The sequence below is a fragment of the Harmonia axyridis genome, chromosome 3 (genome assembly GCF_914767665.1).
Source record: "Harmonia axyridis chromosome 3, icHarAxyr1.1, whole genome shotgun sequence".
Classification (NCBI taxonomy): Eukaryota; Metazoa; Arthropoda; class Insecta; order Coleoptera; family Coccinellidae; genus Harmonia; species Harmonia axyridis.
Window position 1 is genome coordinate 59,919,886 of NC_059503.1, and position 27,708 is coordinate 59,947,593.

At 34.8% G+C, this 27,708-nt stretch overlaps 1 protein-coding gene across 3 annotated transcripts in view; it reads right to left on the reverse strand.

The window, feature by feature from the left end:
- Positions 1-27,708, reverse strand: part of LOC123675584 (scavenger receptor class B member 1) — a 129,471-nt gene that overhangs the window by 72,889 nt on the left and 28,874 nt on the right. Inside the window, exon 1 of one of the 3 annotated variants that reach the window (XM_045610963.1) lies at positions 9,434-9,880. The exons of the other annotated variants lie outside the window; for them this stretch is intronic. Coding sequence (XP_045466919.1) covers positions 9,434-9,463 — 30 coding nt within the window. The 5' untranslated portion in view covers positions 9,464-9,880. Of the gene's footprint in view, positions 1-9,433; positions 9,881-27,708 lie in introns of those variants that run through there. 3 annotated transcript variants of the gene reach the window in all.

Below are 27,708 nucleotides of genomic sequence, written 5' to 3' on the forward strand. Positions count from 1 at the left end.
TTTTCGAGGTATATAACTTTAAGTTGGCATTACTGTTCGAGATGGCAACCGATTTAACAGCTGTTAAGTGATTTATTCTCAGTTTGGTTTGGCAATTCATCATGAATAGACTCACGCCTGAACAACGCTTGCAAATAGTGCAATTTTATTTCGAAAATAATGGTTCTGTGCGGAATACGTATCGCGCACTACGTCCATTTTATCGTCGACAAAATCGACCATCAGAGCAGTTAATTCGATTAACCATGAAACGTTTTCGCACCACGTTGACTCTTATTGATAACTCGCATCCCCAGAGACGCCATACGGTGCGTACAGAAAAAGCTATTGCTGCTGTAGAGCGTAGCATTGAGGAAGACTCGAATGAGTCTATCCGCCATCGAATTGGATCTGTGTCCATCCACTTTATGGAAGATTTTGCGGAAGGATCTTGGTTTACGTGCAAGAATTGAAGCCAAACGATCATCAAGTAAGGCGTAGATTCGTCGAATGGGCCCAAAATGAGATTGCCATTGTTCCCGATTTTCAAAACCGAATTTTGTTTAGCGATGAAGTGCACTTCTGGTTGAATGGCTACATCAACAAACAAAACTGCCGCACTTGGAGTGAAGCTAATCCTCAAGTGTATATCGAAACACCGTTACATCCAGAAAAACTGACTGTTTGGTACGCTTTATGGGCTGGTGGAATCATTGGTGCGTACTTCTTCAAAAACGATGATGGCAAGAACGTTACAGTCAATGGTGATCGGTATAGAGCCATGATTACTAATTTTTTCATTCCTGAATTGAGCAACCATGATGTCCAGGAGCTGTGGTTCCAACAAGACACAACATGTCACACAGCTCGTGCCACAATCGATTTATTGAAAGACACGTTTGGTGACCGCCTAATTTCACGTTTTGGACCTGTGAATTGGCCTCCAAGATCCTGTGATTTAACACCGCTAGACTACTTTCTGTGGAACTATGTAAAGTCATTGGTTTATGCGGATAAGCCACAAACCCTTGACCATTTGGAAGACAACATTCGCCGTGTTATTGCCGATATACGGCCACAAATGTTGGAAAAAGTAATCGAAAATTGGACGTCCAGATGGACTACATCCGATCCAGCCGTGGAGGTCATATGTCAGAAATCATATTTAAAATGTAATGCCACAAGATTATCTTGCGGATAAATAAAATTCATGTCAATCGAATAATCCATCGTTGTTTTATTGCAATTTAAAGTTCTATAGCTCTAAAAAAAACACCCTTTATAAACAACCAGAGAACAACCAAAAGAACAATAGGTTGAATCATTAAGAGAAATTTCATTACCTTTGCTTTCACCCAACTATACAACTTTGAAATTCACAGACAATTGCAAATAAATCAAATGGGCATCTTTGTCGAATCAACTTTGATTTTATGCATTCAAGAGAATAATAATAAAGATTATACAAGGTTTTCCAATGAGAAGTTTCACTTTGATATTAAAAAAAAATGTATATCTTGAAAGAAATCAGTTGGTGTTCATTTCATTGTGAATAGGAAAGTATGACATTGAAGATGGAAAACGATTGCAGCCAAATGGCCGCGGGAGCTTTTTATGAAATTTTCTATACAACCAATTCGCACATTTGCGGCTGTTTGTCCTCGAATACTTCACGAATTCCATATTGGTCTTGAATCAATTGTGAAGCATTGTATAGACCTTATCCTTCATGTGGCCGCAAAGAGAAAAGTCTATTTATGTTGAATCACAAGATCTGGCCAATTCTGATCATCTCTACGAGAATAACACGGCCAGGATACTATTCTTGCAAAATTGCCATTATTTCTTTGCTTGTTGCGGCACGTAGCGCCGTCTTGTTGAAAATAAATGTCTTCCTCATCAAAAATAGGCTGTAATGTCGTATATGGAATGCATAATTCTCAGGATTGACGAGTAATCGACAAACCTGGGTTTTCGTCAACACTACGAGCTATAGCATCAATTCAGTTGTTCTTGAGCGAGTTGTTCACATCCCTAAATGGCCCCAACATTTCGAATTTTTTCACCAGTTTCACTATTGCAGGTCAAAAAGGTGCTTCAGGATTGCCCAAAAGTGCCTTAAGTTTTGCGAACTGTCACTGCAAAATTTTCACCATATTTGTATTGAATTTTGATAATTTCAATGCATTGTTGAAGCGTCTATTTTCCATTTTTAGTAATGGCGTAATTTTCAGTTGTCAAATATCAAAAGCTGATAGCTTCAAAAGAGACAACTGCCAAGATAGCGGGCTATTCAAAAAAAATTTAGGGTGAATATCGACAGTACCAGGTCAACGATTAGAAAAATAGAAGCCGGAGTTCCCCAAGAATCGGTGATAGGACCGCTGCTGTTTAACATATATATGGGAGACATACCAAAAATGAATATATGCAAGAAAGCCCAGTTTGCAGATGACACTGCCATATACTATCACAGTAGAATGCGGAAAACAATCACTAAGCAGCTGCAGATAGACCTAGATACACTGATGGAATACTTCAAGAAATGGAGATTCAAAGTGAACACATCGAAAATAGTTGCAATCTACTTCGGAGGAACAACAGTAAAGAAAGAAAGAGCATGAAACGTCAAAATAGATAATCAGACAATAGAATGGAAAAAGGAAGCAAAATATCTGGGAGTAATACTGGATGGAAGAATGAATTTTAACAAACAGATAGAAGAAAAAAGAAAAAAGACAAGGCAATTGCACGGCAGATTGTACCCATTGCTCAACCCTAGGAGTGAACTTTATTTATAAAACAAGCTGAAGATAATAAAAATAGTGCTAATACCAAGCATAACGTATGCAGGAGTTACCTGGTACAATACGAAGGACAACAATAATGACCAGTTGCAAAGTACACTAAATTCAGTAATAAGAACAGCGGTTGGCGCCCCATGGTATATAACTAACCAACAAATCAGAGAAGAACTGAAAATTGAAACTATTGAAGAAATAATCAATAAGCATAGAAAGAAGACAATAGAGACTCTGAAAGAGCACGAGAATAAGGAATTAAGAAAGATAATACAAATTAAAGTAATAACGACCGATAAGAGGAAATACCTCTTTCAAAGAACTAGATAGAAGAAAAAAGTGACATGAAGTAGGGAGGAAATCCTCCCGATCAGACAACAGCAGAAAATAGGAGAAATGAAATTAGAGGCGGAGGGAATGTAAATTCTGGACCTTAAACAAAAAAAAAAGATTTGAGCTATTCAAAAAGATACCTCTCATTGGAGAACTCTTCAGGTTGATTGAGCTATGTCATTTCGCTCTTAGGGAACTTTTAATATGCTTCTGATTTATCTGAGCTGACAACAAATAATAATAATAAAATGGTTTATTCTGTAAGCTACAGGGTATAAACATATAGTCACAGAGGCGTGAGCCTGTACGCAATAGCACTTCATGCTTGTTGCTTGCATAACTGAATTAGTACAAAAAAGGTGATATTGATATCTCAAAAATGTATGAACGAAATATAAAACCTCAAAAATAATTCCAATGTGTGTAGCTCAGCACTATAACAAGCATCAAAAAGTTATAGTATTTTACTATATAGGGCCAGAATTCTATGAGAAACTCAGTCCAGAAATAAACAAGAAATAAAAGACAAAGTTCAATGCCTATGGTATTTATAGATTTACGTAGATAATATTCATTCTTCTTTAACAACTATTCCTTGATTATCATGTGCAATGGTGCGCAGTATTTGAATAACAACGCTAATTTTTAACAAGGTATATTATTCAATCGAATCTTCGAAACAAAAGAACCAAACCAAGTAGCACAAAATGAGTCCCTACTTCTTTACTTCCTTCTGATTTTTTCCCAACAAAGTGAAAACAAACATTTATATGAATCAACACTCCTAAGATCATAAGCATTTCGACGTTTTGTCATTGAGTTAATCCTGTCAAGGAACCAATTTTATTCGTTATTCAAATAAGATGAAGTACCGCTCCAGGCTCAACCAGCATTGTTACCAAACAACCTATGCTTGACTAATGAAATCGAAGAAAATAATTGTACGTTAACATACTTATACGAACGACCTCTCCATTCTTGCACTTGACAAAATTCCAATTACAAGAACTATGAATCCGTGATGGTTTGGACTTGAATAGTCTTAAGATTTTAAGTCGAAAAAATCAATGTAAAATAGTTGTTTATAGACTATAGTTGTCGCAATAGATGATGTGAAACGTCCTGCCCGATGCATTCACATTGAAAAAGTGCAGTGAATTTCTTCAGTCACCGAAGTAATCAGCGAAAGTGCACGCAAGACTTTGTAACCAATTGAAGGCAAAAATGGCGTAGAAAATGTCTCTTGTATTAAGTAGGTAGGACATCAATATCGTCGGCATGACATACTTATAAGCGTTATTTCTTATAACTGGGGAAATTCAGAGCGACTAGAGTGTCATTAGATTAGGTACATGTCTTTATTGCATATATTACTGTTTCCATCTAAGGATGCGGTTTTTTCGATATAGGATAAATTATTACTGATTCATCCGGATTTCATGCTTGAATGCTTCTTATTGAAATTATATGAACCTTCACTCGATGAGCTTGAAAAATACTTGATTTGGAGCATATATTTCCATTCGAAGTAAACAATCGAGAAGAAAACAAATGTTTTTCTTAAATAAGATCAAAGTATTTGCCTAAGTTTTCATTAGTATTACAGAAAACTAAATGGTTCTTCGAAGAAAATTTTGCATCAAGAATCAGCTTATTTGTGGAATTAACTGATTCCTTATCAATTTAGATTTCAAACTTCTCCGATAATGATCGTACCTAGTACAATTATCAGTCTTCGGTATTTTGACTATTGCAAAGCATGGGCGCCCGCAGGGGGGGCAGGGGGGTCATGGCCCCCCTGAGATTTTGATTGCCTCATTTATCAGCACAACTCCCTCAATATTACTTTCTCAATTCAAAGGACAAGGAAACAAGGAAAATGATGGATTCACAACAATTTTCCGGTTTTCAATGGAATTAATATACATATAGTAGAGCATATAGCAGAGGTATTTTTTGAATTGAAAACTTTTTTAGACGCGTTGAGCACTTTTTGGGTGAAGAAAAATCATGGAACCGAACGCACTCCATGCGTGTCAATTTTTTTATAAATTCATCTTATATATTGTCATTTGATAGATGAAGGTAAGAAAAAAGTGTTGCAGAAAATAGAAAAAAAATTTTTACCGATTATAAAAACAATAGTTTTTTGCGAAACTCACGATATGCCTATAGGAGAGAGCACCAAGAACTCTGGAAATTTTAGTGATCTTTTGAAATTCAGAGCAGACGCGGGTGATAAAGATTTCGAGATCCATTTATTCAACACAGCTATTAACTCGAAATATACTTCTCACATAATTAAAAATGAGATCATTTCAGTAGCTGGGCATGTACCAATGACAAATATTGTAGAAGAAGCAAATTCTTCGAAGTATTTCAGTGTAATGGCTGACGAGTCTGCTGATATTTCTGGACATGAGCAGTTATCTATTGGAATACGATATGTATACATGAGCAAAATGAAAATTTTACAGTGAATGAAGAGTTTCTTGGATTCGTACAATTGAACAAATTGAAAGCTGATTGCATAGCTGCTTCAATCCTTGAGTTTATAGAAAAATCTGGTTTGAATTTGGACAAACTTGTAGAACAAGGTTATGATGGATGCTCAACAATGGCTGGTGAAATTCACGGGGTTCTAAAGATCATAAGAGATAAGTACAAGAAAGTAATTTATTTCCATTGTGCCTACCCTAGGTTGAATTTAGTAATAAATGACATCAGTAAAATTACTGAAATTCTTAATAGCATTGGCACCGTTAAGACATTAAAGTCTTTTTTCGAGAGAGTACTTTAAGAAGAAATCTGATTCCAAATATTCCTTTGTTTTGTGAAACTCGTTGGTCAGCTGAATAAAAATCTTTGCGAGTTTTCTCTGAAAACTACTTTAAAAACTCTTTCTGCTACAGAATCTGGGGAAATTTCAATGAATTCTTCAACAACAAAAAGAGCTGCTCAGTTATGGGCTGCAATAAACTCTTTCACTTTTGTGGTTTGTTTGAAGGTAGCAAGTAAATATTCAAATATATTGGAACCAATAGCAAATACACTACAAGGTATTTCTATTAATTTTGTGGATGTTCACCGTCATATAAATTTAATTATTATGTGGAAAACATCGCTCCGATGATGCATGCTTCACAGAATTTTTTCCAGAGCATCATCTATTGCTCAGTCTCAATATAGAGATTGGAATACCTCGAATTTGCGGTAGACAAATGTACAGATCTAATTATTAAGCAGATTCAGCTGAAGATTACTTCGCATATTCAAATCATTTGATTCCTGTCCTTGAAACGAGATTCTCGAAAGAATATGTAATGCTTTTTTTCTCTGTTCAATTTTTTGCCAAAGAATTCAGAATTACTAGAAATTGAATCTTTTTTTGCATAGCCCTTCCTCCTCTTATGAATATAAATACAGAAATAGAAAAAAACGGAATACTGATGTCGCCTATACAATCATGGACGTTTTTCAATAATTTTCATTTTGCCCCCCCCTGAGAAAAATTTCTGCGGGCGCCCATGTTGCAAAGTGTCTCTTTTTGCATTAATTTCTTTTGAATGTAAGGAAGATATCTATCTGTTTCGTTCGTTGCCTTTTAAACCAATTCTCAACAAGTACGATCCAACTGATCCCAGAAATTATCGACCTGTTAGTTTACTGGACAGTTTCTCAAAAATTATTATACAGGGTTAGAACTATTTAGAGGGACACTACAATGATATCAAAAAACCATTAGAGATACAGGGTAGCTTAAATAACAAAAAAGTTGCGTTATTTAGGGATAAGTGTGTTGGTGGTAACAGATCCAAAATATCTCCAATGGTTCCCGAGATATGTATCTCGAAAAAACTGAAAATCGAGATTTTTTTTTCTGATTAACTCATTTGTTTCTGGAGAGGACTTCACAAAATTCGGTTTGTAGTCATTATCTTATATAGAGATTCTAATGGTGTCGCAAATTTTTTCTGTTTTCCATTGTTTCAGAGACGCGAGTAGCTGTAGCCGCATTTTCATGGGTTGTGAGTATTGCTGTTGTCTGCGAATCATGCTATTGTACTGTTCTGATTCTCTAGAATTTTGGATGTATATATTAGATAAAGCAGTATACCCAGTATACTTCCCTGTGGTACTCCTGCTTTTTTTTCAGTTGGTTCAGGTAGACAACAAAATGAAACGATGATTTTTGGTGATTGAAGTTGTTGTTTGTTTGCACACCACCTCGTTTATCAGTGTTAGTTTTATGAGATATGAAGATCTTCAATTCCTATAAAATATTTTTGAAATAGACAATCAAACATTTTTTTCATCCCAAAAATAATCACAAAATCTTCTCTAACTTTGGTAGACGCGGTAGTGAAAATAATAGTATCTCAACAAGGATGACATAGATGATCATGCAAAATTATCAATATTCAAAATTAAGCATTTGAATTTGAAATTTATTCATTCATCATCACATTTCTCGATTCAAAAACCATAAAAAATCACATCTTTCCGAATTCCAAATGGGTACGAAAATATGTACGTGATAATAATGCATTAATTTGTTTTGATATATTTTGAAAAAATTCCTTCAAATTGAAATTTAGTTAGCGTCTCATAAAGTTTGCTTCTCTGAGCCTTCAGATATTCAGGGGTGTGAATCCCAATAGAACGATCAAATAACAAGCTGCCTCAACAAAAATACTCATTTGCCACTACCTAATAGAAATGGTGTCACCGAATCATTTTATTACAACCACCTAATTATAATGACATCCCAAAAAATTTAAAAATTTGAAATATATAGTGATTTAGCCATTTTTACTTCTAATGCTAATAATGATTATCAAGAAATTTTGGACGGTGCAATTCGAAACACTATAAACGCTATTCCTTAACAACAATTATCAAATAACGTGAACAGGTCAATTGATAAATCTGTATCCCAATCAAGCGATGGTAAACAAAAATTAATATCATAACTATTTCAATCTTACATGATTATGAACCATTCTCTTTGCAAATGCAATCAAACTATTAAGTACGGCGCAATCATTCATGAATACTCGCTCCCTGAGTAGATCACAGGGCTGCCGCCAGGACCGGCAAACCGGATATTTTGCCGGGGCGCCAAATTCTAGGGACGCAATCAGTTAATGAAAAATATATTTTTTTTTATAAAAAATGTTTTCTTAGTGAAAATACCACTCTTTGTAGTATAATAATCAAATTACCAATGACCAATTTCTTTCAAATCGAACTATAGTTATGGAAATACAAAAAGGTACTAAAATGCACCTTCAAGAACTACGCCGTCTTTTCACTATAGACTTATAGAGCGTCGTACATTTTAAGCAATGCAAGACGTTTTTTGATGGAATCAAATGTGATTTCAAATTAAAAAATACGATTTGATAAGAAATTGAAAACATGCTTGAGGAGAATAACACGGGCTCCTTAAAAAAAAATCATATAAATTAGGCAAATCAGATCGGCAAAATTTTATTTTGCCGGGGCGCCAAAATGTCTGGCAGAGGCCCTGGTAAATCGCTAGATCAAATTCGATTATGTCCTTCCGTAAACACCATAACTCTCGAACAGAAAGACTTAAAAACTCGAAATTTTGAAGGTAGGTTCAGATCTCGAATGTCATAGGTAATAAGCTGAAGAAACTAGGGCTGTTCGAAATATAATTTTCCTGATATATTCAAAACTACTGATTCAAATGATATTAAGTGTTGAAATTGGTTGTGAAATCACAATTTCAAGCGTCACCAGAGTTTGAGAAAATTTAAGACAACTAGAGATATCCATATTCTCTTGACCACAGATGAAATCGAGTTGACATTTTTTTTGTAGATATACTGATTTATCCAATAAGAGGTTTCATTTTGAATAGCCTGATCTCAGAGCTGCTGTCATATTTTGGCATTTAACAAGTGAAAACTATGTCATTACTAAAAATGAAAGGATATACGCTTCATCTTTACAGTGAAATTGTTAAAATGCAGTACGAAAATTGTGAATACCAATATTGCAAAACTAAAACCCTTTTTGGTGGCCGTGAAGCATATTCTCGACCGTTAGAAGTGGAACTGGTGGAAAGAATTTGAGCTATTGGAACAAATTAGTGGAGTTTAAAATACCCATCTCAAGCTTACTGTTTTGTATTGATGAGGTCATCAAAGTTTAAGCAACATATGGAAAAAGCGTACTATGAGTATTTCAGAGACAAAAGATCCAACCGAAAGTTGAAAAATTAAAGCGAATACACAAAGGACTAAAATATACAATAATCATTCGAATCTTTAGTACAATATATTACCTACCTGGGTTAAAATATTTTTCCAGAATTCCATTAATTTGGTTTTTGTAGTTATGAGTAATTGAATATATTAACACGGAGAATTTTAGCGAATAGCACATTCAACAGATTAATGTACCTTTCGTAATCTTCAAACCATATTTTTTGTAAAGTTAATCGAAAAAAGTTCACTGACGTTACTATCTCAAATGAGATTTGATTTCGAATAGAAATCTAAGTCCAAAAACCATTTCAACAGTATCTCAAAAAGCATTGAAAAAAACTTTAATTTTGTTCGAGTCGAATGAAACAAATTTCAGCACTATTTTCAGCCACTTGATTAAGACATAACATATAGAATTAAATCTTGAATTGCCAAATGAGGTCCCCTTTCTGAACAGAACAATATTTTTTCACTTCTTCTCACTTTCGAATCCGCAAATTACTCGCATATGAACCTTAGTGCTATGTGCAAATCATTAAAACTATCTGGCTATCAAAGGATGCAGCAATTATCTTTAGGAATAGGATTATCGGAATCGAAAGAAAAACCATCTCCCACCACTCAATTTCCATGCACCCTGTAGCTTGATCAATTTAATCTTTAAAAGTGTCTACGGTTATTATTTTCTGAAGTTTTATAAATAAAAATGTGTATTTCCAAAATCTAGAGTTTCAAGAAGATGAAAAAGGATCTGTAACCACAAGAATAGTAAGTAATTCGTCTGAAACATAAGTTCTCGAAAATATTGACAGCGAAGGATGCGAAAGCAATAACAAAAACCAGTATAAACAAAAAATAAAACATAAAAATAATAAAGTTAAAGATATCAAGAGTAAGGGAAACAAGGCACATAAAACAGGTAGGCAGCACACAGTGTATGCTACAACATACAGGGAGGATGTCGTTTTTTTTCAAATTTAAGTTTGTGTGTATGTTCAAACAATTATAGCTCATCGATATTTCATCCTCAATATGAATATTTTCCAAGAACTTCTTCGAAATATTCATATTTTTACTGTTTTATTTTTTATTTATACTCAGCTGGTGGCACGATTCTCAGACTGAGGACATCCTTCGTGTAGGCTATTGCTTCTGCATCCTTCGCTGTCAACATTTTCGAGAACTTATGTTATGTCTCTTCGCTTTGATTGTGGAAACAAAGTATTTTTGACGATCAAGTGGCTGGCATACTGAGGTCTCGAATTGTTGCTCAACTCACTATTTGTTTTTGTTTTTAGTGGTACTGAAGATGGCTGTTCAACCACAAACGTTCCACCAAATTTTTGGAATAAATACTTGAAATACAAATAATTTTTTTATTATTATCACATACTCAACTACATAGACAAAATAAGTACGAAATTTTTTTATGTCTTCAAGTAAAAGCTGCAAAATGCTTGAAACAGTAATAAACAAAAAGTGAATGTTGACACGCTTTTGTTCACGTTAATATCTAATGACCTCATCCGCATTACCGAAAAATGCGTTTAAATCAAACAAACTGCCACTCTGATTACATTTGTTTACTATTTCAATATCATTAATTCCAATTAAAATCAATACGAATGATTTTAATTGAATAATGCATGAATATTTGGCATTCATGGAGAGAATTTTTATATTGTTGAATCGGCAATTTTTATTCAAAATTCTTTACTGTAGTATTGAGGAGATATGAAGTGATAAAACTGAGTTGCACAAAACGAAAACATGCTGCTATTTACTGTATAAATATACCGTAAGTGCTGAAATAAAAAACTGCATATTCATTTAGAATTTAGATAACATCCGAAAGAAAACTGAATATGTGATATTATTTATTTTATTATCTTATTATCTATGTAGGATCCAGTTATTGTTCCCTGTAAATAATTGAGATGGTCAACCGGATGCTTGGACACCTATTAGTTTCTTCAAGTGTCGAGGGCATGACAATTCCAATGAATTTACAGGGAACGAATTGTTATTGTACATATAATGTAAAAAGGATGTGTTATTCTTCGAGGTGTCGAAGATACGTCATGTAGTTGTAAATCTTGAAGAGATTTATTGGGGGGTTGGGAAAGTTCGAAGACAACACGGTTTTACCAGATGTGTCACATCTGTGTATCAGGTTCTAGTCCTTCGAGAATATTCGATTTCCAGGAATCCGCGAAGATCTTTGTGGGCGGTACGGCAAAATTCTTATTGGACTAGGGGTTGGTACTTTCCCTAAGGGTGTGGTCAAGCCGAAAGAAGGGAGGTTGATATTCGAGACAGGGTAAGTTCCAATCGGCAGAGAGTCAGTTCAAGTTAAGACGAAGACGAGTAAAGTTCGGTCTAAGTCGAAGTAAGAGTAAGTTCTGTCGGTTGAAACTTAAGACGTAAGACGAAAAGACGGTTCGCGAACTAGATTAAGAAGAGTCGCTAACAAATCAAAGACAAGACGACCGAAAAGACGTGATAATCGAAGACGTTTCGAATAATTAAAACTAGAGTCTAAGACGAAATTCAGTACCGTCGTGAGAAACTTGTAATTAGGACGTTATTAGGATCTTCTCAATACTTTGTTTGTACTGTATAATTGTGGCTTTGTAAATAGATGTAAATAATTCAAAAGAGTTTAATTATTACAAATCCAACAAAGTCACGGAGAAAAAGACGAAAGGCCAGGTAATCGAATAATACCTCTAGACGATCAATTAACCAAACCTACATCTATAAGTATTTTCTTCGACCTTCAGTTCAATATCCAAGTTATAGAATGACTTCAATTTTTTTAAACCTAGAACCCTCCCTGTCACCTAATTCTTTCGATGTTCAACAAAATCTTGGCTGCGTCATTGTAATACCTCATACTTCCTTGGATCACAAACACTGAATAATTCAAATGTTGAATGTTTCAAATGTTTTAGATCAAAGATCTACCTTCAAGTATATCTCAGATTCTCGATCAGATTTCACGTTTATTTCCCAATCTCGGAAAGTAACTGATTTGCTGATATCCATCCTTGACCAGTTACTTCATTCATCAATTGCAAGTTCTCGGTCAGTCAGAAGGTTATTTCAGAATTGTGATCGATTAACATTCCAGAATTATTGGAAATATAAGGAATTTCTTATTACTCATGAGAATGAAGGTTGTAACACTTGGGATAAATGTTCATCAATAGAAGCATCACCAATAACAAAATTTGTATTCAGTTCCGAAAATTCTTCGGAATTTAAATTCATAGTTTTCAACATATACACTGCGCAAAAAAATTAACGCACATTCTGAAAATCTCAATTTTAATGAAAGTTAACTCTACATTGACTTTATAACTTATTTTTTATGTTCTCTCGGGAAGGTTTGAACGAAACAAGACACATTAAATGGAAAAAAATTCAGGATTTCACCGAACTTTATGTGAAAGAGAAGAAATAAACTATTTTCAAAATCCTGGAATGCTGATAAGTGATTTAATACTTGGTATTTCCACCCCTTACGTTAATTACAGCTCGGCAACGACGGTTCATACTCAAAATGAGTGATCTTAAAATGTTCTGATCTAATCCTTCCCAGATTTCTCTGAGTTGGATTCCTAAGTCATTAAGAGTAGCTGGATGATTTTCTGAACTTCTCAGCCTTCTATTGAGGTTGTCCCAAACCTGCTCAATCGGATTGAGATCTGGACTTCTTGCTGGCCATTCCATTCAAGAGACTTCAACCTCTTCAAGGTGCTTCTGAACGATACGCGCACGATGGGGTCTGGCATTATCGTCAATAAAAATGAAATTTTCACCAATGTATGGGGCAAATGGCACTACATGCTCTTCAAGAATGTTCCTTATATACCTATCAGCTTTCATAGCTCCATTATCAACGACCACTAGGTCTCTGCGCGCAGTCAAAGATATTCCACCCCATACCATAATCCATCCTCCCCCGAAACCAGTAGTATTCAGGAAATTGCACTGAGCATATCTTTCATGTGGACATCTGTATACAAGGGAACGTCGATCACAATGGTAGAGGCAAAATCTAGACTCATCTGTGAAGAGAACTCTTTCCAATGGATATGCTCTCTCGCAAAATCCAAACGCGCCCTTCGATGGGCTGAGGTAAGAGCTGGGCCTCTTGCCGCGACACGAGGCCTTAGATAATATTCTCTGAGGCGATTTCTTATTGTCTGAGTGCTAATTTGCACCCCATGAGTTTGCTCAAGCTGATTTTGAAGGAGGCGAGCGGTTGCAAACCGTTGTCTCAACGAAGAAACTGTCAAGTAACGTTCTTGAATGGGAGTTGTTACCCGTGGTCTTCCCTGTCCTGGTCTTCGGACATTCATACCTGTCTCCCTGAATCGCTGCAACATTCTGGACACATTTGTATAGGAAACTCCAAACCTTTTTGCAATTCTTATGTATGTCCACCCTTCTTCTCGCAAAACTACCGCTTGGGCACATTCCTCTTGGGTCAAATTGCGTGTTTCGCGTTGCATAGCGTATTGAAGAAAAACGTTGAAAGTGGATAACATATGCATGCATAATTCTGATAAAAATAATTATCATTGAGAACATCTTCAGTTGTAGATTAAATTTGAGATTTCCATAATGTGCGTTAATTTTTTTGCGCAGTGTATTTGAATGATCGAAGTATGGTCGAAGTATAGGTATAATACGCCTTTTTATCTTTGCTGAATACATTCTTATTTTTTTGTTTTTCTCTTATTAGGCACTCTTGGAAACAAATTTAATAATAGAGATCTCTCTGCTTCGAAGCTAAATATTTGAGATTTAAATTAAAGTCCAAACTTAAGGATCAATAGAGCTTATATCTTCGAAGAGAGTAATGGCACAAAAATACCAAAAATCGATACATGAAATGTCATTGAAACAGGATATGCCTTAGATGATTTGAAATCAGAGAATAAAAATTAATACAAAAAATAAGAATTGAAACCCATAATAGAGACTTTTGATGGAATACGTGGGCGTATATTGAGTTATAATGTTCATAATCAATGAAAATTTGCAAAAAGAATGATTGTAACTTTTCGAACTCCTCATGGATTGGTAAATAAAAGGGTGAAAGTAGATCTTGGAATGTCTTATGAACTCTGGGACAAACCTTCTGCAAAAGTTACCAATATGAAAATCCAATGTGAATCATTATTTCATTATTGAAACAACATGGAGGAAATATAGAAGACTGGTATTTCAAGCATCAAGGTAAAGTTACACTAGGAAAATAGTTGTGTGAGGATAACGTACTCACTCATGAGATTGAGGATGCGAAATGTTTATATGAATAAGTGAAAGGTGACAAAGCAATTGAAAAACAAAGAGAAAAAAGTGAATTACACTAGATTTTTTCTCATGTCTTTCGAAGATAGGAAGCGTAAAACCTAATAATAATATTTTTATTTTCCTAAATGAAAATAATTCACAATTGTATAAAAAATGGTCAAAATGAAAAAAAAAGAAAAAATTTATATGAAAACAAAGAAACTCTATTACAATGACAACATTTTAAGCAGAAAATCAAAAAAATGGACCTATTTTTTCCGTAACAACGACTAAGTTGGAATTTAGTTTGTTTGAGGATATCAATCACTAAACTTTTCTTACCAAATTTCAGGATGATTATATCATCAGAATCTCTGATCTTGATGAACAGTGTGGAACTCCTCGTCCTACCCAATAAACCCAATATGGCGTTTTTAGGTTCCAAGTAGGTATCTATTTGCCGTAACCTTTTGACTTTTTTGTTTTTATCTCTTTCAGTTGAAATCTTGCAATTGACTTGATAATTCTGTTTCGTATTCTGCTTCACTTGGCTTTTTCTTCCAATAAGTGGCTCATTGCAGATTTTGTTTTATCCACTGAGTATTTTATATTCTCATATCTATCCTCAGATTTGAATTGATATCTAGTCCCTTTTTCTGAGAATAGCCCGGTTTTATCCTATCATTTTGTAAAGCGATTGAATATTTCATTATCGCATTTGCATTTATTCTTTCCAGCAATTTACATTTCCTTGTTTGAAAAGCTATGATGATATAATCATAAGATTTGTTCATGAAAAAAACTTATTTAATCAATTTTGCAGTTTCAATTTCTGCCGTAATAAATACATACGTTTTTTATTTCATGGTTCATAGCAACGTATTATGTCCAATAGCTAGGTTGCTTCATTGAACATTATCTCTTTCACTGAATAAGGTATGCGGCAATAAGGGATTTTTCAAGTATGAGTAAATATGCAATGTGCTAATTATATTGTTCTTTTCGAGAAGATTATCGACCTCATATTAGTAGTCCACAGTACTGCATAACATCACATATACCGGGTGTCTCAAGTTAATAATAATTATAGCTTTATTGTCCAACAGTTTAACCCATTTACACGACAATGTGAATATAAATCACAAAAAATAAAAAAAGATAGCATTGAAACAAAAAATAAAAAACATAAATTTCACATGATCTAAGATACATCCCCTGAAAAATAATTAATTGCCGACTTGACCAAATTTCTTATTGATGAGGAGAATATATCTTGGCCATCACAATGAGTTGAAGTTCTCACACATTTTTGTAATAGGTGCCTTTTGCAGAATGTTCGTTCGAGCTCTATTTGGCTTGAAAACCAGGACAATTCTTGAGTTGAAACCTGGAACGCTAAAGTTGAGCTTCGACAATATTTCTGAACAATCACCATTATAATGGATCACATTAAAAAGGAACGTTGAAGAAGCAATTACCCTTCTCTCTCATTTCTAAACTCAAATATCCAGTTCGCTCACACAAGATTGCACCGTCACACCCTTGGGGTGGATACACTCCATCAGTCTTAAACAGAAGGAATTTCATGAATCTTCTTTGAACACTCTCGAGTTTTCTCTCATGGCACTCATATATAGGACTCCACACCACACTTTCATATTCTAACTTCGAAAGAATAACTGCATTATACAAGATTTTAAGGCAGTTTATCTCGATGAAATCCCTACAATTCCTAATCATGAACCCATACACCTTAGCAGCATCCAAAACTATCAGTGAAATGTGCTCAACAAACGACAGCTCCGTATCAAACAAAATGTCCAAATCCCTGAGAACAATATGCCTTTCAAGTCTTTTACCATTGCATTCATAATCGTAGGAATATATTCCAGTTCTTCTGGAGAAAGTCATAATTTTGCATTTGTCGACGTTCAATCTCAATTTGTTCTGCTCACACCAACTCAACACCAACATCAACTGGACCTGAAGGTTGATGCACTCGTCGAAGTTCCTTATGATAGAAAACATTTTCAAGTCATCAGCGTAACAGAGTCTTGCGCAATGAATCAACTCTAGAAGATCATTAATGAAAAAAATGAATAAAAGTGGTCCAAGATTTGATCCCTGCGGTATACCGGATGATGGAAAGTAACCGACAGAACTATATCCATTATAACTGACAAAATGATCACGTTTGGACAGATATGAATCCAAAAGTCTAATTGCTCCTTCGTCCAATTCATAATTGCTCAACTTGTGCAACATAACATCATGCTGAACTCTGTCGAAAGCTTTAGCAAAATCAATACAGATAACGTCAACCTGGCCATTCCTATCCAATACCTCTGAAACAAACTGTGTGAAGGTATAAAGATTTGTAACCGTTGATCTCTTACGAACAAAACCATGTTTTATCTTCTTTTATTAATATTAAATCTATGTTTCACCAAGCGATATGCGAGGAATCAATTTCGGAGAACCTAAATTATGTGTTTATTTTCTCTATCTTTGATTGACGTCCTCCTTGGGTATCCATGAATGAGTAGGGTAAAGAACAAGAGATCTACATGGTTGCAGCTCCTGGAAGGCTTACCAAACTAGAACGACCCCAGTTCAAATAATCAAATATCTTTGATAGACCTTCATCATGAAGTTAATACAAATAGTAGATAAGTATACCTTTGAAGAAAAAAGTTTTTCAAAAATTATTTCTTTTATTACCTTAATTCTCCTAATAAAGGTATTAAGTTGATTTATCGATAACTTGATACAAAATGATATTATATTTCTTCTATAAAGCGACAGCGACCTATTTATTCCAATTTTATTATTATTAATTTATTTATTTATTCTTTCTTTTACAAAAATCTGCAGAATCGTTCAAGAATAGATATTGAGAGAGATTCAGATTAAACCAAGCATCTACTTTCATTCATTTTATCTCTGATGAATGTCCATCAAGTGAGGACTGAATCGATTCAAGATTTTAGTTTATTTAATTTATTAAGTTTTCAAGTAGAGAGGTCCATTCAATATCTGTTCCTGAACGATACTGCAGATTTTTGCATAAGAAAGAGTTCAAATTAATGACATAATATGTCACTCATTCCAACTCTTCTGGTTGAAAAAATCTGCATTATTTAATACGCATCTTATTTCTCCGAACCAATAAAGCGAATATATTCGATTTTGTGCAATACGTTTCATCTTGCAAACAACCGTGGAGAAAGTAGCGTTTTGTTGCATATTGGATGAATAAAATCGCATAAATTATGTAATAAAACTGGCTCGTATGGACTAGAATTTTTGTGTAACCTGAATAAGGTAAACAGGAAATCATTTTCAGCAGTTATGTTATCACGATTATAAGACAGCGCAACTCCTAACTTGAATGGTCTTTTAAAAATTCGTTGTATTGGAATATTCGGTTTTAAGGCTGTTGGCAGTTTGGATTCACCCCATTCACAAAACGAAAGCATTTGAAAATTTCATTTTTAATGTTTGATTACGGATTTAAAGCTTTTGTCAATTATAGCTTTTTAGTTATTACAAACAATCGTTATGGCTAAAATGCTATCAAACAATAATAAGAAATTCGAATGATAACTAAAAAGTGTTTTGGATTTTTCGAAATAGGTTGGGTCAAAAGGTGTCAGTTCGTTAGTATGGTGGACTCACCAAAGTAATTTCGGAAATAAGCATACATGGGTATGTTATTTTTTCGTATTTTTTCTGACTACCTAAGAATTATTTCAAATTTTGTTGAAAATTTCATTATATACCAAAGAGCAAAATAAGCATACCCAAAAAATATTGATACAATTATTTGTTAAAAAAGTCATTCAACATAGTTTCGTTGAAATAAAGAAGATGCTATGCTGGAGGCTTTTACAGACGAATTGTTCAACCATATCAGATTTCTTGAATTTTTGTATTTATGGTGTTTTCTAATGCATAATATAGGGTGTTTTTTTAGAGGTATATAACTTTGAGTTGGCATTACTGTTCAAGATGGCGATCGATTTAGCAGCTGTCAAGTGATTTATTCTCAGTTTGGTTTGGCAATTCATCACGAATAGACTCACGCCTGAACAACGCTTGCACATAGTGAAATTTTATTTCAAAAATAATGGTTCTGTGCGGAATACGTATCGCGCACTACGTCCATTTTATTTTGTTTAGCGATGAAGCGCACTTCTGGTTGAATGGCTACGTCAACAAACAAAACTGCCGCATTTGGAGTGAAGCTAATTCTCCAGTGTATGTCGAAACACCGTTACATCCAGAAAAACTGACTGTTTGGTGCACTTTATGGGCTGGTGGAATCATTGGTCCGTACTTCTTTAAAAACGATGACGGCTAGAACGTTACAGCCAATAGTGATTGGTATAGAGCCATGTTTACTAAATTTTTCATTCCTGAATTGAACAACTATGAGCTGTGGTTCCAACAAGACGGCGCAACATGTCACACAGCTCGTGCCACAATCGATTTATTGAAAGACACGTTTGGTGACCGCCTAATTTCACGTTTTGGACCTGTGAATTGGCCTGCAAGATCTTTTGATTCAACGCCGCTAGACTACTTTCTGTGAGGCTATGTGAAGTCATTGGTCTATGCGGATAAGCCACAAACCCTTGACCATTTGGAAGACAACATTCGCCGTGTTATTGCCGATATACGGCCACAAATGTTGGAAAAAGTCATTGAAAATTGGACGTCCAGATTGGACTACATCCGAGCCAGCCGTGGCGGTCATATGCCAGAAATCATATTCAAAATGTAATGCCACAAGATTATCTTGCGGATAAATAAGATTCATGTCAATCGAATAATCCATCGTTGTTTTATTGCAATTTAAAGTTCTATAGCTCTAAAAAAACACCCCTTATATCCTTGAAACTAATTTTTAGAAATTGTGTTGTTCAGTAAATGGCAGTCGAGTTGGAACTAAAGCTAATTTTTTGGGCAAGTTTTCGGTTACCTAACCATTCTGATACAGAATAATTGCTTGTTGTCTGAAAATCTTCGAATCAAAGAATACTTGTGAGTATTGTGTTATATTGAATAATTTCAATTTGTGTTTTATTCGCCTAATAATTGCAATATTCTCTGATGTTTAGTAAAGCAAATTGAAATGTGTGTTTTGTGGGACGCCATGATATTGGAATATAAGTCTGTTATGATGCCACCCCTATATTTCAATTCAGAAACGGGATTTTACCACCCACTTTAATTTCAAAGGTGAATTAGAGATCTTTTTGGTTTTAAAATTTGAAATTCACATTATTATTATCTTCTACATAGTCAAAGATCAGGAGTATATATTTACAAATTCAAGACAGACATACCAAATTTAAAAGGCTTTTCAAAACAGGTGCAGTTGGGTTACTAATAGCTAAGCCACTCACTAGTTTCAAAAATTTTATGTTGTATTGAAAATAGCTAATTTCGAAATCAAATGTAATTAATAATGATGATCAATATATGAAGTGGAATGTAGAGAAAATTTCTGTAAGCAACCCAATTGACCTGTATCCTGTATCAGCCATTTCACTGAATTTAAAACGGTATTCGATATCTACATCTAATCACTAATCAGAACTTGATTTTCTGGTAAATCTGTATTAAGCTCATCGATGTGTTCGTGTGAATTCTCAATAGAAACTGAAAATAAGGTTTGATATGACACTGTACGAATATAAAACTTAGTGGAATAAGTTGGAGCCTTGCAACAGAAAAAACACAGTCTAAGTGGATTTTATACTCTATGAATTTGAACTAGGTGAAATTGAATTATAGGGAGAGAAAAAGATGTTTATCGCCCTAGTAAATGACTAACAATTTGCGTCTTTCTACCAGTATGATAGTTCAAAGTGTAAAGTTGATGGTACCATCTATCGAAAAGGTCCATTATTGCATCCATTAGTTGTTCGATTGGACTTTCTTCTTCTAATAATAATAATATGTTTATTCATACCCTTGTAAAACTTCAGCCTGAAGAAAAGGAAAACTGCCTCTCGAAAAGTTTCAGGGTGACTTAATTGTTAATATAATCAGTTCCTCTTGACTGAAACTGAAAACCTTTGCCAGACAGGACGACACAACATGCACTTGGCAAGTCACACAATTTTTTTAGTACCGAAGTAATATTATCAACTTTTGTGTCACATTTCACTTGGACCAAATCGTGAAAAGTTAAAATACATTCATTTTCTTCATCATTGTTTATTTATATAGGTATATTAATTCCAAATTTGAAGAAAGAAAGGTTGAACTCTCGTCACATGACCATGAAGGACCAAGAAACTTGGAATTTGAAGCAAAAATAGAATAGTACTTATTGTTCTCTTATGTATAACATCATGCATCTCACTCGTATATTAGATTCGATTCCTCTCATTCTATCAACATATTATTAGGTCATTGTTTCTATCAATTAACATAGAATAATCATTATGTACATATCACCTCGTTTGGTATGCATTTTCTTTGTATATTATTCCATCAATCAGAATAGTATATTCTGTAACAAGGTTAGAATGAAAATTCGATGCTCGTGTTTCCTCGAGCTCATCCTCGGATGATGATACACTCGCATCGGATTTTCATTCTGACCTTGACCCTTGACCCTTGTTACAGAATATACCATTCTGATTGATAGAATAAAATACATACAAAATGCGTGATACTCAATGATTATTCTATGTCGAGTGATAGGAAACAATGACCTAATAAAATGTAGATAGCGTAGAATAAGAGGAATCGTCTCCAATATAGAAGTGAGATGCATGATGTTTGCATCAGCTGACTGAGGTCAGAAGATTTATCGACATATTAGACTAATAAATACTATTCTATTATCTATTGCTTGAAATTCCAACTCTGTATTCCTCTCCTTCATGGTCACATGAATAGAGCCCAACATTTCTCTCTTCAATGCTGGAATCAGTGCTCTGCACTGGTATCTGTTATAAGATCATGGTATAGAAAGCAGATAAAGGGTGCTTTTTTTTCCAGGTATATAACTTTAAGTTGGCATGACTGTTCAAGATGGGCTACGTCAACAAACAAAACTGCCGCATTTGGAGTGAAGCTAATCCAGAAAAACTGACTGTTTGGTGAGCTTTATGGGCTGGTGGAATCATTGGTCCGTACTTCTTCAAAAACGATGATGGCCAGAACGTTACAATCAATGGTGATCGGTATAGAGCCATGATTACTAACTTTTTCATTCCTGAATTGAACAACCATGATGTCCAGGAGCTGTGGTTCCAAAAAAACGGCGTAACATGTCACACAGCTCGTGCCACAATCGATTTATTGAAAGACACGTTTGTTGACCGCCTAATTTCACGTTTTGGACCTGTGAATTGGCCTCCAAGATCTTGTGATTTAATACCGCTAGACTACTTTCTGTAGGGCTATGTAAAGTCATTGGCTATGCGGATAATCCACAAACCCTTGACCATTTGGAAGACAACATTCGCCGTGTTATTGCCGATATACGGCCACAAATATTGGAAAAAGTCATCGAAAATTGGACGTCCAGATTGGACTACATCCGAGCCAGCCGTGGCGGTCATATGCCAGAAATCATATTCAAAATGTAATGCCACAATATTATCTTGCTGATAAATAAAAGTCATGTAAATCCAATAATCCATCGTTGTTTCATTGCAATTTAAAGTTCTATAGCTCTAAAAAAACACCCTTGAGGAAACATACTAGAACCCGGCTAGAAATATCTGACACTGTTGAACAATCTATCTTTGAAAGCCTTCAGCATTATATTACCGGGTGTTTGAGTTGATTTAGAGGAAAATCTCGAAAATGAAACATCTAACGGATAATGTTTTGAATAAAAGTTTGCTGGTTTTGAGTGGGAAGTACCCTATTTTTTATTACAAGTCTGTATTCTACGGCAAAAATTTTCAAAGTTTCGTACAAACAATTTTCACGGTTCGTCACAGATGGCTCTGTAGGTACCTTAATGTATTAATCATTTACATGAAATTTCAGTGCTGAATTGTCGAACTGAAACGATGAAAAAAATTCTGCGCATAAAGATAGAAGGCTTGATGGAGATTTTCACTAGATCAGTAGATCACCAAATAGAAGAGATTCAGATTTCTCTTTTATTTCAATTGATATAATATCCTTTTTTAGTTGTCGACTTTCACGAACACGTTGAGGAAAATCTAAATTTAAATGCAGGGCCATTTGTGAGAATTGTTCTTACAAATTTTCAATGATTTTATGCGTAGATTACGAATATCAAAAAAAAAACAGGTATTTCCATTTGAAATTATTAAATTGACCTTCGTCCACCCTACAAGGCTGGAAGAGGTTTTATGATAAATCTCAAAATGATAACCTTTTATTCGAAACATTTTTCCGTAAGATGTTTCCTTTTCGAGATATTTGACTGATTCAACTCAAAAAATCCACTGGATGTATAATTTTTCAGTAAATAAAATCGATGCCATCAATTCATTCGCATATTTCAAGTCAGTGAAACAAATTTCAATTTCGAATTGAACAACGCGCATAACTGAACAAGTATTGGAAAACCAGCTTTATTAATATCCACTGAAACGCATATCTATGAAAATTGTGTCATGCTTCAACTTACTCGAAATGATGTTATTAACTGCGACAAAAAAATTATATAGTCGCACTACCAATGGGTGACACTTAAGTTATTTCCAATTATCTTTCCATCTGGAAAATATTTAATTTCCTATGAAAACTCTGATATTGCGTGTGATATGTAAAATGATGCTCAACTAGGTCGGATAAAATATTGATGGTCTTGTGCTTGATTCCCTGAATCTAACTTTCATATGAATGTGACTAGTTATGATAGAAAGTAGATATTTTTTTCTTGATTGAGCAGCTTATGTTGTTAGTATGGTATCAGAATCAATTACGAGAAAATGAGAGGTCGTACTTGAAAATGAAAGAAAAAGTTAAAGGTTTTCAAAGTTTTTCAACGGAAGAGCTCTATATAACTTTCTCGGCGTAAGGAATAATTTCCTATTACTTTCTCATTCTTCACTGAAAAAATGTTTCAGCAGTACATTTATACATATTTATGAAGGTTTATATATGAACGTTCCATATTATACATTTATACACACTGGCATTAGGAGAACGGACAAAATTTCATTGTAGGTCATTTACTCTTGAATTTTTTGGCCGATTTTAGCAATTCTTTTTTGCATTATTGTAATTTGATGACTCGGAAACATGCAATCCTCATTCACTTTGTTTCAAAATGCATATTAAGGGAGATATATATTTCCAAAATTGATTAAATTATAAAAATATCTCCGCTGCCTTATATTGATCTTTTCCTAGCCCACAGAAAGGCTCAGGTTCAGCAGATGTTAACCTTGATGCACTTTTTGCAAGTCCATCGGCATTTTCGTTTCCTTCAACACTACAGTCTTCTGGTACCCATAGTAGAGTCGCTTTATTGCCTTATGGTGTTACGGCATTCCCAGGTCAACAGAGACCCCTGGCAGTAAGATTCCAGGTATCTCAGCAGACATCACATGATGTCAGTAGATTCATTCATCGCGAGATTCACTGATAACCAATTCACAATTACGCATTAAATTCTTGAATTATGTCTGACGACATCGATTTAACACCACCAGAATTGAGAGAATAATTGACGTGTGTTGAAATTTGATAGGTTCAGTGTTGATAACCACAAATCGAAAAATATAACTGAAAACAATGATGTAATAACATTACAGCCTTGTCCTTAGTACTGTAAGGAACTCATCACGATACTGAAATAGAGAAATAATTGTATTTCATAGAAAATAAAACGTTGCATAAAAATTAAGTAGGCATTTTTACCACGGATATATCAAGTGCCAAGAAGAAGAATGAATGAAAACGTTCCTGCTTTTTCAAAGGTAATGAAATGATATACCCTTCCAAAGTTCCATTATTTTATAATAGAATACAATTACTGAATTAACCTGCAATTTGATAGCATGAAAACTAACGATCACGTGACACTTTCTACGTAATGTCATATATCACTTATTGGGATCAATTTTCTTTAGAAAATGAAAATGCATTGAAAATCATCAATGCATGGTGAAAGGTTCATTTAGAAGCGTAGCGAACACTTTTTGATAATTCAATATTGTATTCGTTTTTTGCAAGTTTTTAAATTTTACAACAAACCAGCTGTACGAGGAGATCCAAAGTCGATGTTTAGTTGTTGTTAAAATGCCTAGAGCACGTGTACACGGAATTTATCGAAAGTTAAGTGAATTTAAAAGAGGTCTAAGAATAAGCACAGGACGTCGAAGGGGCACAAATGAAGTTCAAGATCGATGTCTAAGACTTATGACCATTAGAGACCGATTTGCGACAACTCGATCTTTAGCTGGTGAGTGGTTAGGAGAACAAAGCCATCCTGTAACTGTCCGAATGGTTTACCGCCGGATAAGGTCTTTTGGACTGCAGCATTATCGACCCCATCTTGTGTTACCTCTGACGGTTGAGCATCGCCGGCAACGATTATAGTGGTGCAGAGAACACCAACATTGGAATGTGGAATGGCATCAGGACGTCTTTTCTGATGAATCCCGATTCTCCTTGGGTGCACATGATGGCCGAAAAAGAGTTAGACGACGTCGGGGAGAAAGACGTGAACCTCAGTTCGATGTTGAGCGTCATGTACACCGGACAGTAGGCGTTATGGTATGGGGTGCTATTGCACATGAAAATAGGTCACCTTTAGTCTTTATTCGGGGTAACATGACAGCGCTACGTTACCTTCAAGAAATAGTGGAGCCATATATTCTCCCCTACCTCAACCGGCTCGAGAATCCAATATTTCAGCAAGATAATGACCGACCTCATGTTGCCAGAATTAGTTCAAACTTTTTCGAAACGAGACATTTGAATCTTTTGCCATGGCCGCCAAGATCTCCCGATCTTTCGCCCATAGAGCTTTGGCGGCTCTGAGACATGAAGTACAGGTAGCTTGGGATAGTATCCTTCAAGAAGAAATAGACCATCTTATTGCATCAATGCGGAGACGTGTTGAGCAGTGTATAGATAATCATGATGGACAAACACATTATTAACAAACAAATTTATCAAAAAAAATGTAAATTCTTCGTTTTTTCTCCAAATTTCAATCATTTACTCCGTGCTTTACGGTATGTTTTACCAACAAAAAAAAATGTATTTAAACAGTTTCTTGTTGTTGCAGTTTCTTTGTCAGTTAGTATGTTTAAATTTTCATAGATTTATAGTATTTTCAATATCAACCAAAGCTAACCAATCAAAAAAAATATCACATTACTTCGAATCACCATATAATTCACAGAAGGAATCTTTTCTTTGCTGGGTTAAGCAGTCTCCTTAATGTTGGCAACACAGGAAGTTTCCAAGAAATCCACGACACGATGACACGCAAGACAACATTTATTGTGGGATTCTCCGGAAATTCTCAGGAAATAATAACGACAAAACCACAGAGAACAATTTATTATTATTATTTTTAATGGAAAGCCTATACTCTTTTTGGGTATTTCAGCAGCAAATCATAGGAAAAGAACATTTGGCCTTCAAATTTGTCGAATTCTGATGAGATATATCTTTTATTTGGAATTTACAAATCTGTCAAAAACCGACGAAATTCTGCAGAAATTTTATGAAATTATTATATTGCTACCTAGTGTTCGAAATCTTTCGCGTTATCTCACAGCAGGTATAGTTGTATTTTTTCTGTTGCGCCGCGTGAACATGTGTGGTATGCCACAAAAAACCATCTGGTACCAATTTGCGTTCTCTCAACATCAGTCGAACAGTAGTTTGTCTAATAAATTTAACGTGTACTTATGTAAATGTGCTAACTTCTCCTTTCTTGTTATAAGAATAAAGGACAATTCCAGAACAATTTTGCGCATCTGGGTTTGTCGCTAATGAATTTTTTTTTTAGTGTTTATTGAGATTTACAATCTACTTGTACAGTATTTAAGTAAATGTTATGTATACATAGATTATTGGTAAATAGTCTTTCCAGCATCTGGTGGTACTTTCTCGAGTAGTTTTTTATTTCGGTGGTAACATATGGCACTGTCAAATCCTTATGTTTGGTGAGGTTGGAGACGTTCAGTATATCCAAAGTCACTTGAACTAGTCCATAAAAACGCATGGTGGCCATAGATGTCCCTTTGAAGTAGATACCGCGATCAGCTAAGTACCGGGGTAAGTATTTGAAAATATTGTTAGGCAATAAATTCACTGGCCCCGAAGAAATTTCTGTAAACTTGGACAGCCCTTGTATAATCGAAATATTCAGCTTACTCCAAGTGACTTTAGATATACTATACCAAGGTGCATTAACTAATGAACGTAATATTTTTTTATTTGAACTGCAAACAATGGAATCGTTTGATTGAAAGTATTATAAAGGGTGTTTTTTAGAGCTATAGAACTTTAAATTGCAATAAAACAACGATGGATTATTCGACTGACATGAATTTTATCTATCCGCAAGATAATCTTGTGACATTAAATTTTAAATATGATTTCTGCATATGACCGCCACGGCTGGCTCGGATGTAGTCCAATCTAGACGTCCAATTTTCGATTACTTTTTCCAACATTTGTGGCCGTATATCGGCAATAACACGGCGAATGTTGTCTTCCAAATGGTCAAGGGTTTGTGGCTTATCCGCATAGATCAATGACTTTACATAGCCCCGTAGAAATTAGTCTAGCGGTGTTAAATCACAAGATTTTGCAGGCCAATTCACTGGTCCAAAACGTGAAATTAGGCGGTCACCAAAAGTGTCTTTCAATAAATCGATTGTGGCACCAGCTGTGTGACATGTTGCGCCGTCTTGTTGGAACCACAGCTCCTGGACATCATGGTTGTTCAAACCAGGCATGAAAAATTTAGTAATCATGGCTCTATACCGATCACCATTGACTGTAACGTTCTGGCCATCATTGTTTTTGAAGAAGTACGGACCAATGATTCCACCAGCCCATAAAGCGCACCA